Source organism: Pistacia vera, unplaced genomic scaffold (genome assembly GCF_008641045.1).
Source record: "Pistacia vera cultivar Batoury unplaced genomic scaffold, PisVer_v2 Contig319, whole genome shotgun sequence".
NCBI lineage: Eukaryota > Viridiplantae > Streptophyta > Magnoliopsida > Sapindales > Anacardiaceae > Pistacia > Pistacia vera.
The window spans coordinates 40192-53386 of record NW_022196134.1 but is presented as its reverse complement, the minus strand read 5'-3'; the positions used below and the strand labels follow the sequence as shown (position 1 = coordinate 53386).

Sequence of the window (13195 nt, the reverse complement as noted above, 5' to 3'; positions counted from 1 at the left end):
AGTTCAACAACAGAAACCCAAATTTATTGGAACCACTTTGAGAGAACAAAGCCAAAACGCACTTGCCTTGTTGCTAGGACTCTCTCATTATTATATATACATATTTTTTACATGTTTAAAGCCAAATTGAATCCAGTTATGACCAAGTTTAGCCAAAATCAAATAATCATCTAAACTTAATTTTCTGATATCTAAAGATCCTGTAGAGGATGAGCCATGGATGGCGTAGGGGCACCACCAGATCAAGCTTCGGAATCATTCTTCACCCCACTTGTGATCTCCATGGCAGGCATAGTTTCTGCTTCTCTAGCCATAATTTCATTCCATCAATTCATTGTTAGATATTGCTTGAGACGGCTATTAAGGTCATCCACCGATATTATTTCTGCCTCGGAACCACTTCCAAATCTTCATTTTCCCACCGGGGTCGAAGAGAAAATCCTCGTTACAATCCCAATCCTCTCTTACTCGACAACGAATGACACGAAAAACGCCTTTCGTGTCGATCAAACCGAGTGCGTAATTTGCCTGGGGGAGTTGGAAGATGGAGAAATGGTACGTTTGTTGCCTGATTGTAGGCATGCATTTCATGTAGCGTGCGTCGATAATTGGTTTTTGGGACACAGTAGCTGCCCCATTTGCCGGTCGGCTCTTGTTGAACCAAGGACTAATTTAGATGTCGCGATGCCTGTAACTCATGAAATCACATATGAAGAAGGTGTTCATGATTCAAATCAGATTAATGGACAGAATGGTGGTAGCTTAACTAGTAGTAGCGCTAGCGATGGAAGTGCGTCTACTAATTCATCAATTGTGGAACGTCCGAATGCTTTTCTGAGACATAGTGTGTCATTAGTGTTGCCATTTGAAGGGAAACCGCCATGTTTGGCTCTAGCCTTGAAGAGATCCTTATCCATGGATCAGTATTTTGTTCTTATTAATACACAAAGTGAGATTAGAAAAGAAGAATCATCATCGTCTTCGTCATCAAGAAATTTTTTAATGAAGAGTAGATCGTATAGGGCACGATATTTGTCGTCAAGATTAGTGAGGTCGTTCTCACAACTAAGGATGAACAGGAGTAGCACCCCACCTAGTGGAATTCTTCCTTACTGAGATGGTTTTTAACTAGTTATATCTATTTTCATGATTCGGATACAATTAATTGATCACTATAATACCTTTATTCTTGGATGTTGCATCCCCTTTTACTTAACGATTTTTTTAATATATTGTTTTAATTATTCTAGGCTCCATTATTTTCATACTCACAACCTATTCTATATTCTCGTATGATTAATACTTGAAGTACATTAACTTGTAATATATATATATGTGTGTGTGTGTGTGCGCGCCCCAAAGAGTAGATGCAACTTACCATCTCAATTCATTCTTGCATCAACCAATTAATTAGATGTTCTTTGAAGTATAAGGCATGGTTTCATCCAACATCTCAAGGCTTTTGGTTAAAGATTGACAACACAATTGTAAACCGTGCATAATCTAGTTTACAGNATTTCCTAATATCTACGTTTTATGTGTAGTAATTTGATGACTTGAGTAATGTTCCACACCATTTGTATAAAAACACACGCCTGCAGTTGTAACTATGGTAAACCTATTCAATTTTAGATGAAAAAGGTTTTGGCATTTTTCTAGAAAAGAAATCACATACCACAAAATCTTCAGGAGAAATCCAGCTCTCTCCCAAGGCAACTCCTATTTTCAAGTACATAATTACTTGATTGAATGTAATAAGAATAATTTACGAAACCTCCACGAGAGCATGGACACCTTACAATTGTCACTAGCTATACCACACAGACTCCACTTGAGTCTCCCGAACTCTCAGTTCAACAACAGAAACCCAAATTTATTGGAACCACTTTGAGAGAACAAAGCCAAAACACACTTGCCTTGTTGCTAGGACTCTCTCATTCTTATATATACATATTTTTTACATGTTTAAAGCCAAATTGAATCCAGTTATGACCAAGTTTAGCCAAAATCAAATAATCATCTGAACTTAATTTTCTGATATCTAAAGATCCTGTAGAGGATGAGCCATGGATGGCGTAGGGGCACCACCAGATCAAGCTTCGGAATCATTCTTCACCCCACTTGTGATCTCCATGGCAGGCATAGTTTCTGCTTCTCTAGCCATAATTTCATTCCATCAATTCATTGTTAGATATTGCTTGAGACGGCTATTAAGGTCATCCACCGATATTATTTCTGCCTCGGAACCACTTCCAAATCTTCATTTTCCCACCGGGGTCGAAGAGAAAATCCTCGTTACAATCCCAATCCTCTCTTACTCGACAACGAATGACACGAAAAACGCCTTTCGTGTCGATCAAACCGAGTGCGTAATTTGCCTGGGGGAGTTGGAAGATGGAGAAATGGTACGTTTGTTGCCTGATTGTAGGCATGCATTTCATGTAGCGTGCGTCGATAATTGGTTTTTGGGACACAGTAGCTGCCCCATTTGCCGGTCGGCTCTTGTTGAACCAAGGACTAATTTAGATGTCGCGATGCCTGTAACTCATGAAATCACATATGAAGAAGGTGTTCATGATTCAAATCAGATTAATGGACAGAATGGTGGTAGCTTAACTAGTAGTAGCGCTAGCGATGGAAGTGCGTCTACTAATTCATCAATTGTGGAACGTCCGAATGCTTTTCTGAGACATAGTGTGTCATTAGTGTTGCCATTTGAAGGGAAACCGCCATGTTTGGCTCTAGCCTTGAAGAGATCCTTATCCATGGATCAGTATTTTGTTCTTATTAATACACAAAGTGAGATTAGAAAAGAAGAATCATCATCGTCTTCGTCATCAAGAAATTTTTTAATGAAGAGTAGATCGTATAGGGCACGATATTTGTCGTCAAGATTAGTGAGGTCGTTCTCACAACTAAGGATGAACAGGAGTAGCACCCCACCTAGTGGAATTCTTCCTTACTGAGATGGTTTTTAACTAGTTATATCTATTTTCATGATTCGGATACAATTAATTGATCACTATAATACCTTTATTCTTGGATGTTGCAGCCTCTTTTACTTAACGATTTTTTTAATATATTGTTTTAATTATTCTAGGCTCCATTAATTTCATACTCACAACCTATTCTATATTCTCGTATGATTAATACTTGAAGTACATATATATATGTCTGTGTCTGTGTGTGTGCCCCAAAGAGTAGATGCAACTTACCATCTCAATTCATTCTTGCATCAACCAATTAATTAGATGTTCTTTGAAGTATAAGGCATGGTTTCATCCAACATCTCAAGGCTTTTGGTTAAAGATTGACAACACAATTGTAAATCGTGCATAATCTAGTTTACAGCGTGAGTTTAATATCATTATCTTATTATTGTTATAGGTCAATTTTATTTGTCCTTTGTGAAAGTGAATCCGTTTGGTTTGGATGATATATTACCTTTTTTCACATACTGATTTTTAACAAGTTCATAAAATTGTCACCAACATTCGATTTCTTTTTAAAGTAATGATTATTGTAATTCTAACAAAGACTTTTAACCATTCTGAAACTAATCTTAACATTCACTTCTTTAAAAAAATTTCAGAATCAAATTTTTACTGTAAATATTTTCAAAATTCAAACACGAAATCAATAAAATAATACTTGATTTAATAGAAATTATGATAAAAGTATTTTCTTTTTTAAATTCAGTTAAATAACTGTTTTGAAATTATATTTAGATTTGTATTAAATAAAAATCAGAGTCTAGAGAATTCTTTTAGTACAAATAGGCTCGTCCGCTAATAAAATTAATCTATATCTTATCAGAAGTTAATTTAGTCACTCGGGTTTGCATCAACATAAAACAATTTGATTCAATCGGCTGCCCAAATATTCTTGTTCACATGTTAATATTTGTTATGCAGATTATGCCTGGAAACAGCTATACATCATCAGCTCAACCGCCCAACAACCACAAAATGCAATATAAACAACTATATATTATTATGTATATTTGACCAACTCTTGATATCACCGAGTTAAATTCTTGCTATAGCTTAGATAATCTCTATAATGATTACCTAATCTTCATCTAATTCTCCTTTAATAAAACATAATATCTCCAATTCTATGTGAATATTCAAAGAAACCTCACCTGCCCTCCTTTTTTCTAATCCTTCCAAATCAATGTTAGGTACTTCCATATCCTCCTCATCAATTTAAATATTATGAAATCGGATACCTGACAATTGTCACAAGTTGAGCCACATGCCCAAATCCTTTACGGCTTTTAGGGTAAATCCTGACGCGTGGACACTGCCACTCCCTCTTCAGTCGATCTCTTCACCTTTCTCTATCTCTGTTCAACAACAGAAACCCCCTTCATTCCAATTTTAACTACTTGTTATTTCTTTCCAGTTTCCAGGACAGTTGAAGTTGATTATAAAAAGCTACCATCCATTGTTATAAATCCTGTAGATGATGAGCCATGGATGGTGTAGGGTCTCCACCGGAACTTTCTTTAGCTTCAGGATCATATTTTACTCCACTTTTGATAGCTATGGCGGGTATAGCAGCCACAGCTCTAGCAATAGTTGTATACCATTTTTTCATTGTTAGATATTGCTTGGGATGGCGATTGAGGTCCTCCCCTGATTCAGCTGTCTCGAACCCACTTCCCGATCAGCAATTCCCTTTCGGGGTCGAAGAGAAAGTCCTCATTTCGATTCCAATTCTCTCTTACTCATCAACAAAGGACGACGGCAACGTTATCACGTTTCGTGTCGATCAAACCGAGTGTGTTATTTGCCTCGGAGAATTGCAGGATGGAGACATGGTTCGTTTGTTGCCTAATTGCAGACACTCGTTTCATGTTTCGTGCATTGATAACTGGTTCCAGCGACACTCCAGCTGCCCCCTTTGCCGGTCACTAATGGTTGAACCCTGCAGTAACGACGTAGCTTTGTCTTTGAGTGATGAGAGAAACGAAGTCGTTTCTCAAAATTTATCCGATGAAGGGGGTGATGAAAGTCCTTCAAGTTCAGGAATTGATGAATCATCAAGTGTTTTGCCTAGACATAGCGTGTCAACTGTGTTGCCCGTGGAAGGGAAACGGCAGCGTCTAGTTGCGGGAGGTTTGAAGAGGTCGTTATCTATGGATCAATGTTATGTTCTTCTTAACATACAAAGAGAGAATAGGAAAGAAGAAGAATTATCATCATCGTCATCTTCTTCTTCATTAAGAAATGTTATAATGGAAAGTAGATCGTTTAAGGCACGATCTATGAAGCAATTAGATCGAATGTCTTCAAGATTTGTGAGGTCTCTCTCACAACTAAGGATAGGCAGGAGTAGTTGTGAAAGTATTCTTCCTTAATAAGATTGTTGTTATCAATTGATAATTTATTAATTCATTTTAAAGAATCTCAATAAGCTGATGATTACTTAGATGTCTTTTTAATTTTAGTTTTGGAGAAATATTTATACGGCATAATCTCATCATCTTTTTTCATTGATATATATATGTCAATTTTTTTCTTTAATTCGTCAATTATGCATTAAAAAATAATCACCATCATAAGAGATCATTTAAAAAATTAATATTACATATTTTTTGTTTTATTAAATAATCTCACCACGATGACCAAGTGATATAATGAAATTGTCTCGTATAATTTTTTCTCTTAAATTTGAAAGGAAGATTTAATGGTAGAGAAGAGGCTTAATGATGCATTTTAAGGCAGTTTGTGGAATTCTTAAGAAATGAATTTCCCTTAAGCATGCTTAATTTGGTTGAATCTTAAAGTTTTAGTTATTCACAAATAATTGTGCAAGTATAAAGAATCAAGTATATTTGCGAAAATTACAAAATTTTAAGATGTGACTGAAATGGGATTATTAAAGGTACAATTAAGTTGTCAATCAAATGAAAGCTTTAATTGCTAGTTGGTCGAAGGTAAAGGGCATCATTAGACATTAATGGATCAAAAAAGATGGATTAAAGAACGATATGATCCCTTTAATTGTGTGATATGCTCTCCTGTGATTGTGATGTCTCGATAGCTGATGAAATTTTTTTGGTACCTGGTTAAAATAATATACCTCGAAACTAATATTTTAAAATTATTATCTAAATGTTATGTCATTTTGTGTGAGATTACTATATATATATATATCTATATATAATAGGCCTTTGAATCTCAATTTACAGCAGAATTGGTATCTGTTTCACGAAAATAATCAAAATCAAGATGCCTTTTTGCTTGTTTCACGGGAAAATTGCTTTTTGAGAACATGGAGAAACCCTAATTTAGGTCTTTTCTTTCTGAAATGTCTCTTACCTTTGTCATCTTTCACTGTACTTGTTCCACAAATTGAGAAAAAAAAGGGGGGGAGGTTCTCTCTTTTAACAGAATCCCAACTCTTCTTCACCACTTGAAAAATGGTATCACAAAAACATTTGCAATTAATATTGATTGCTTACAATCTTTCTTCTTTGAAATGCATAACACGTTGGTCAATATATGTTTAGAAATTCATCCCCATCAAAACGTTTTCCACAAAATTCATGGAAGTTCGTGCTCTTTCACCAAACTTCTTTTGTATTCTTAAAAGGCTTTTCCATATTATTATTTAATTTTTTTTATTTATCTAATATAATTTCACTGATTTAAAGGAAAAAGTTAAATTTTTTAATTAATGTTATTAAATGGTGACATAATTTCAGGTGTTAAAAATACTTATGTCCATTTCAATTTTAACTCTTAAGTTATGAATGCAACATAAAATTTTGAAACTAAATCATTGAGAGAGAGTATAGGTAAAGATTTTTTTTTTTTTTTTCGTCAATTCAACAAATATATATATATTTGTTATGTTGAAATATTTTTAACAATGTTAATAATAGTTTTAATTACACCTTATCATAAAAATAATAAAATAATATCGATCCAAATTCTCTTAATAAACTTAAGTTCATATATACCATTGGACGTTGAAACATGTTATATAAACCCAATAAATAAATCCAATAGTGATTAGAATGTTTTTCATAAAATTAATATCAAAATGTCCTAATTGAGAATGAATAATAATATTATTATAATAATAATAAAAATAATTACTATTATTATATATTAATTTTACAATAATGTTATTTCCGTGACGCCCGTACAAATGAAACAAGATATGGAGAATTTTAGTTGAATCTTGCTTGGCCAATCATAATGTTGTTTTGTGATCATAATTTTAATGATCAATCATGATATGAATTAACGGTAATGATCATCAATGAGATGTGTAGAGCTGGAACCCATCAACCTACCATATATTTGTGCCGGCGAAAAAAACAGTTATATTAATCAAAACAGCTAGATTTTTTATGGTTAATATGTGAATAGGAAAGGTGGCCAATGTGTATTTATTTAATAACTTTACTCTTTTTGTTTAATTAACCTCTAAATTATATACCTTACGACATGACATCCCGCCTAATGTTATGTATTTTGTCTAAAGTGCCTCTCCTCTCCTCAACAAGCTGTATTTTATTTTTCTATCAATCAAAATGCCTGTAAAGCTATAATTTACTTACTAATTAATTAACCCTTCATTTCTTGGATTTATATTATTGGACTTTATTCTATCAATCGGATTCAAATAATTCTCATATTGTTTGAACTTAACCTAAGCTTCTACTTGTTTTTACCTTTTATATTGGAATGTAACACATTTTAATAAATTAAAATGTTTTATGGTTGTTTTTTTGTTTTTTAATTTAGATCTGATACACATATGTAATGAAAAAGCTAAAATATTTAGTTTTTATCTGAATTAAAAAAAATCCGAATCAATAATAATTTTCTTTTGTCAATAATACTCTTATCAAATTTATATAATTCCAATTTTNTTATGTTGAAATATTTTTAACAATGTTAATAATAGTTTTAATTACACCTTGTCATAAAAATAATAAAATAATATCGATCCAAATTCTCTTAATAAACTTAAGTTCATATATACCATTGGACGTTGAAACATATTATATAAACCCAATAAATAAATCCAATAGTGATTAGAATGTTTTTGATAAGCTTAATATCAAAATGTCCTAATTGATAATGAATAATAATATTTTTTTATTATTATTATAATTAATTATTATTATTATATATTAATTTTACAATAATGTTATTTCCGTGACGCCCGTACAAATGAAACAAGATATGGAGAATTTTAGTTGAATCTTGCTTGGCCAATCATAATGTTGTTTTGTGATAATAATTTTAATGATCAATCATGATATGAATTAACGGTAATGATCATCAATGAGATGTGTAGAGCTGGAACCCACCAACCTACCATATATTTGAGCCGGCGAAAAAAACAGTTATATTAATCAAAACAGCTAGATTTTTTATGGTTAATATATGAATAGGAAAGGTGGCCAATGTGTATTTATTTAATAACTTTACTCTTTTTGTTTAATTAACCTCTAAATTATATACCTTACGACATGACATCCCGCCTAATCTTATGTATTTTGTCTAAAGTGCCTCTCCTCTCCTCAACAAGCTGTATTTTATTTTCTATCAATCAAAATGCCTGTAAAGCTATAATTTACTTACTAATTAATTAACCCTTCATTTCTTGGATTTATATTATTGGACTTTATTCTATCAATCGGATTCAAATAATTCTCATATTGTTTGAACTTAACCTAAGCTTCTACTTGTTTTTACCTTTTATATTGGAATGTAACACATTTTAATAAATTAAAATGTTTTATGGTTGTTTTTTTGTTTTTTAATTTAGATCTGATACACATATGTAATGAAAAAGCTAAAATATTTAGTTTTTATCTGAATTAAAAAAAATCCGAATCAATAATAATTTTCTTTTGTCAATAATACTCTTATCAAATTTATATAATTCCAATTTTAACAAAACTCTTGTATATTATCATGATTAGTCTTTTTTTAGTTTTTGTTTTAATTCTTTTGTTATAATAATTTTTAATATTATATCAAAACAGTATAATAACATATATAGGTATCTTGAATTTATAATATTTGTTTTGTATATAAAAACAATAATTTTATAATATTCATTGTATATAAAAACAAAAACTTAACACTTATAATCACATATTGAAAACAATATATATATATATATATATATGTGTGTGTGTGTGTGTGTGTGTGTGTGTGTGTGTATCAGACTTATATATTTTCCAGCGTTTAGATTAAAAAACAAAGGTAACATAAGTTATAAATATATAAAAGGTTTTAATTTAAGATTGCTTACATTATAGTTATAACTAGAAGAATGTCGGTCCATAAATGAGTTCTGTAACTGTATATAAAAAGTAGGAAGATATTTAAGAATATGAAAATTTATTTCCAAATTCTTGCGATGATTAAGAGGTTGTGAAAACGGCATCACAATTAGCCATTTTCGCTCAATTTCCACATCAATTTCATAAAATGCCCCCAGCAGGGTCCCAATGAACTTAACCGATCTGATGATGCCAGGTGTAAGTTAGGTACACGTGACACAAAAAGAGGGAAAGGATGGTTTGTGTGAACAGCTCATGCTTAGCCAAGTGGCCGACCTAGTGCCTACGTAGAGACGCAAAGAAGATCCAAAGAAGCGTAAGCGCCAAACCCACCTATCCCTGTCTAATAATCCAACGGTTGTTCATTAACTTCAGCCACCACAATTCATCTCATCCGTTCAGATTCTCAAAGCATATTTTACTTCATTTGTTTATGAAACCTTGTTGTCTCTTAGTCTTCTAGGCGTTGCTTTGTTGTTGAATTCTAAGTTACAGGTTGATCATTTCGCTCTCTCTTTCTCTCTCTCTTCTCTTCTTTCTCTCTTCTTCATTTCCATCTCCAACTCTCTCTGAATCCGACAGTCTGTACATTAAACACTCATATTTCTTCAACAATTACCCATTTCTGCAAATCTTCACCTTTCAAAATGGTAATGATGTCATCATTTCTTCATTCCAAAACACTAAATTTCATTACTTTCTGATGAAGTTAATTTTTTTGGCGTCTTAGCAGGACACATTGTTGGTTCCGCCATGGCTAGAGCCATTGTTGACCACGGCCTTTTTTACAGTATGCCGTACACATGGAGATGCCGCCAGGAGTGAATGTAATATGTATTGTTTAGATTGTAATGGAGATGCATTTTGCTTCTATTGCCGCTCCTCGAAACACAAAGATCATCAAGTTATTCAGGTTTGTACTTATTGACATTGTAAGGTTTTGATTGATTAAGAGAAAATTGAGTTAGAAATTGTTGGTTTTGTAGATAAGAAGATCGTCATATCATGATGTTGTGAGAGTTTCAGAGATTCAAAAGGTATTGGATATAAGTGGAGTTCAAACGTATGTGATAAACAGTGCTCGGGTTTTGTTTCTGAATGAGAGGCCTCAACCGAGAAGTGGTAAAGGAGTTGCTCACATTTGTGAAATTTGCGGAAGAAGCTTACTCGACCCTTTTCGTTTCTGTTCATTGGGATGTAAGGTTAGCATTTCTTTCTTGCTTCTTCTCACATTGTTCTCATCGATCATCATCATTCACATCTCATCAAATGGTCACGATTTCATCATGCATTATGTATATGTCCCACATTCTTAAACCATCACCATCACCATCACAACCACCCACCATTCATCATTATTATATATCATACATCCACCTCCATTATTTATCATGTGCATGCAAGATGATGGATTACACATTCAGAAACTTATGTCATGTGGAAGCATCATCAATATTGTTATAATTATATTATATGATTGGTATTTATGTATAAATTTATTTTTCTTTTTTCTTTAATTACTTAGCTTGCAGGAATAAAGAGAAATGGAGAAGCAAACTTTACCTTGGAGGTTAAGAATGAGGTATTAATGGAAAGAAGAGAAGGAATATCAAAATTAGAAGAATTGCGTGAAGGCTCACAACATCACATTTACCCGCCCGCGTCTCCCAAACCTCCTTCAAGTGCAAGAAGAAGAAAGGGCATTCCTCACAGGGCACCCTTTGGCTCCTAATATTATTAACGGCCGCCTTGTTGAACCCTATATGTACATTCATTCAATAGGGGTACATTTCTGATTCGACAACATTATTGACCATTGATAACTGTTGGATTAACAATCTGTTAATCTATGGTCCCAAAGATCGATAATGTTGTCAATTTGATAATTTAAGGCATCCTTTTGGTTGGGGTGTTCAAAAAAACAAAAGGGTAAGTAAAATTAGGCTTTTTTGGGGGCTATTGGGACCCAAAACAACAAAATTCTCTCTTGTGAAGAAGCCAATAATGCAGAATTGTTATTGATAGTTGCAAGGTGTAAATGTAATTAAGAAAATATAAAGCAAGTCTTTGTGGAGTCCGCTTTCTAGTTTTTGGTGGGTCCAACAACCCACATGGGCAGATTACATAAAGAACCAACACCTTTTTATTGTTTAATACATGTTTCTATGATTGTTACTCAAATTGAATAGCTCAATGAATATATTATCAATCTTCTTCTTTTAGTGTGTTCATTATTTTATTTAATTAATTCCTATATATTTGATAATATCAAGAAATTACTATGTTTCAACTTCTTACCAAGGAGGTTCCTTAACAAAAGGGACAAAACTATTAGGTAGAGTGGTGCCAATTGATTAATATTTGGATGGTGATATCATATTTTAGAATTAATGAAAATTTCACTCCAATTATTCATTGACTAAGACCAAAAGATAGCATATGAATTTAATTTACACAAGAATTTCGAAGTACTTATATTTGAGTAAATGTATATACATATATTTTAAGTGAAATTCTAGATGCATGCCAGAGGGGCATCTATTCAAAATTGATATATACTTTAGATGGTTTAATAAATAAAAGTTAAGAGTTTGACTACAGGATTTTTTTAAGAAAAAAAAACGCTTTTAATTAGAATAGGTGATATCACTACTTTAGAAAAAATATTCTAAAGAGTAATTTTGTGTTGTCAAAAAGTACTTTTCCATTTCAAACACAAATAGCAATTAAATTTATCAACATTATAAAGTAGAATTAAAAGAAAAATATGATTATAATGAAATAAATTATACATCCCAAATAAAACTCAAAATTTTCATTTTAAGTAATGTACCATGGTATACACATATTACTTGCCACATCAGCTCCTTATTTACTTATTAATTTTTAGAATAATACTAAATATACAAATTCTTTATACAGACTCTTTCATATAAACTGATGTGACACAAACTGAATGAATGAATTTGTATACAAAATCAACTTAATAAATGTTAATTAATGTAAATGAATGATGTGACAATAAAAGAGTTATACAATATCAATTTGTATACAAGAGTTTGTACATATAGCACTGCTCATCAAAATAATACTCTATTCGTTTCCCTATTTTCTTAAGCATACACATTAATATAACTTTTATAAATAATTTTTATTGTCGTAGATGATGAAATCTACCCAGAATTACTTGTGGGATGTTGAGCCACTGACATTCTCGAATTCTTGTAGAGAAACACGGAAAACGAACGTGAAGTACTTGGGGACACTTTGTGGTGTCTATTGTAGGCACTCGGACACTGGCAATTTCGAATTCCTGTAGAGAGACACGGAAAATGAACATGAAGACTTGGGGATACCGTTGTGGTGTCCGTCGTAGGCACTTCGACTCTCAAGTCAGCAAGGTTGTGACAAAAAACTGAGTGGAAATAAGGGTGAGGAAGGTTACCGTGTTTCAGGGCTAAGGCAAACTAACTTCACCATAGAATGGTCGGAACTCAATTCTATGACAAAGAACGACTAAAGGTGGGGGAACTATATAAGGCTTGCGTTTAGAATACTTGGATAGTTGGATTCTAGACTATCGGCTGAATAAGTCTGTAAAAGAATAATGAATCATATTCGAGAGGGCAAGCCTATGCTTTTCTAGCAAGCCATGAAGGTTTCAATCTTAGTAGAAGTAGGAAGTTTATGGTTTGTCTATTTAAGAGTACTAGTTTATGTGAAACCAGAATACTTGAGGAAGAAAGCCATTGTAAGACTTAAAACCGCCAAGATTTATGAGAATCCTGATAGGACTAGGAGTCCGTGGGTGTTAGAGTTTGTATGTGACTTTGGGAATCATTAAATGTCCGAGTTCGTTTAAGACCAGGAGTC

General features: G+C 32.7%; 4 protein-coding genes across 5 annotated transcripts; all 4 read left to right on the top strand.

Annotated features, from left to right (window-relative positions):
- The first annotated feature begins 216 nt into the window (after positions 1-216).
- On the top strand, positions 217-1116 carry LOC116136736 (RING-H2 finger protein ATL52-like). Its single transcript, XM_031422395.1, has one exon. It carries the CDS (start codon positions 217-219, stop codon positions 1114-1116), a length of 900 nt encoding a protein of 299 aa, XP_031278255.1.
- Positions 1117-2066: 950 nt separating this feature from the next.
- Positions 2067-2966, top strand: LOC116136734 (RING-H2 finger protein ATL52-like). Its single transcript, XM_031422394.1, has one exon. The coding sequence runs from the start codon at positions 2067-2069 to the stop codon at positions 2964-2966; it is 900 nt and encodes a 299-aa protein (XP_031278254.1).
- Positions 2967-4154: 1188 nt separating this feature from the next.
- On the top strand, positions 4155-5471 carry LOC116136737 (RING-H2 finger protein ATL17-like). The gene has a single exon (XM_031422396.1). It carries the CDS (start codon positions 4478-4480, stop codon positions 5363-5365), a length of 888 nt encoding a protein of 295 aa, XP_031278256.1. The 5' UTR covers positions 4155-4477; the 3' UTR covers positions 5366-5471.
- A 4326-nt stretch (positions 5472-9797) lies between these two features.
- LOC116136738 (uncharacterized protein At3g50808-like) lies at positions 9798-11455 on the top strand. Of its 2 annotated transcripts, none has more exons than XM_031422397.1 (4): positions 9798-9972; positions 10056-10235; positions 10309-10524; positions 10848-11455. In XM_031422397.1, the coding sequence occupies exons 1-4, from the start codon at positions 9970-9972 to the stop codon at positions 11052-11054; spliced, it is 606 nt and encodes a 201-aa protein (XP_031278257.1). In that variant the 5' UTR covers positions 9798-9969; the 3' UTR covers positions 11055-11455. The 2 variants fall into 2 exon arrangements, with proteins under 2 accessions (XP_031278257.1, XP_031278258.1); XM_031422398.1 differs by having other exon boundaries at positions 10855-10983.
- The last annotated feature ends 1740 nt before the right edge of the window (positions 11456-13195 follow it).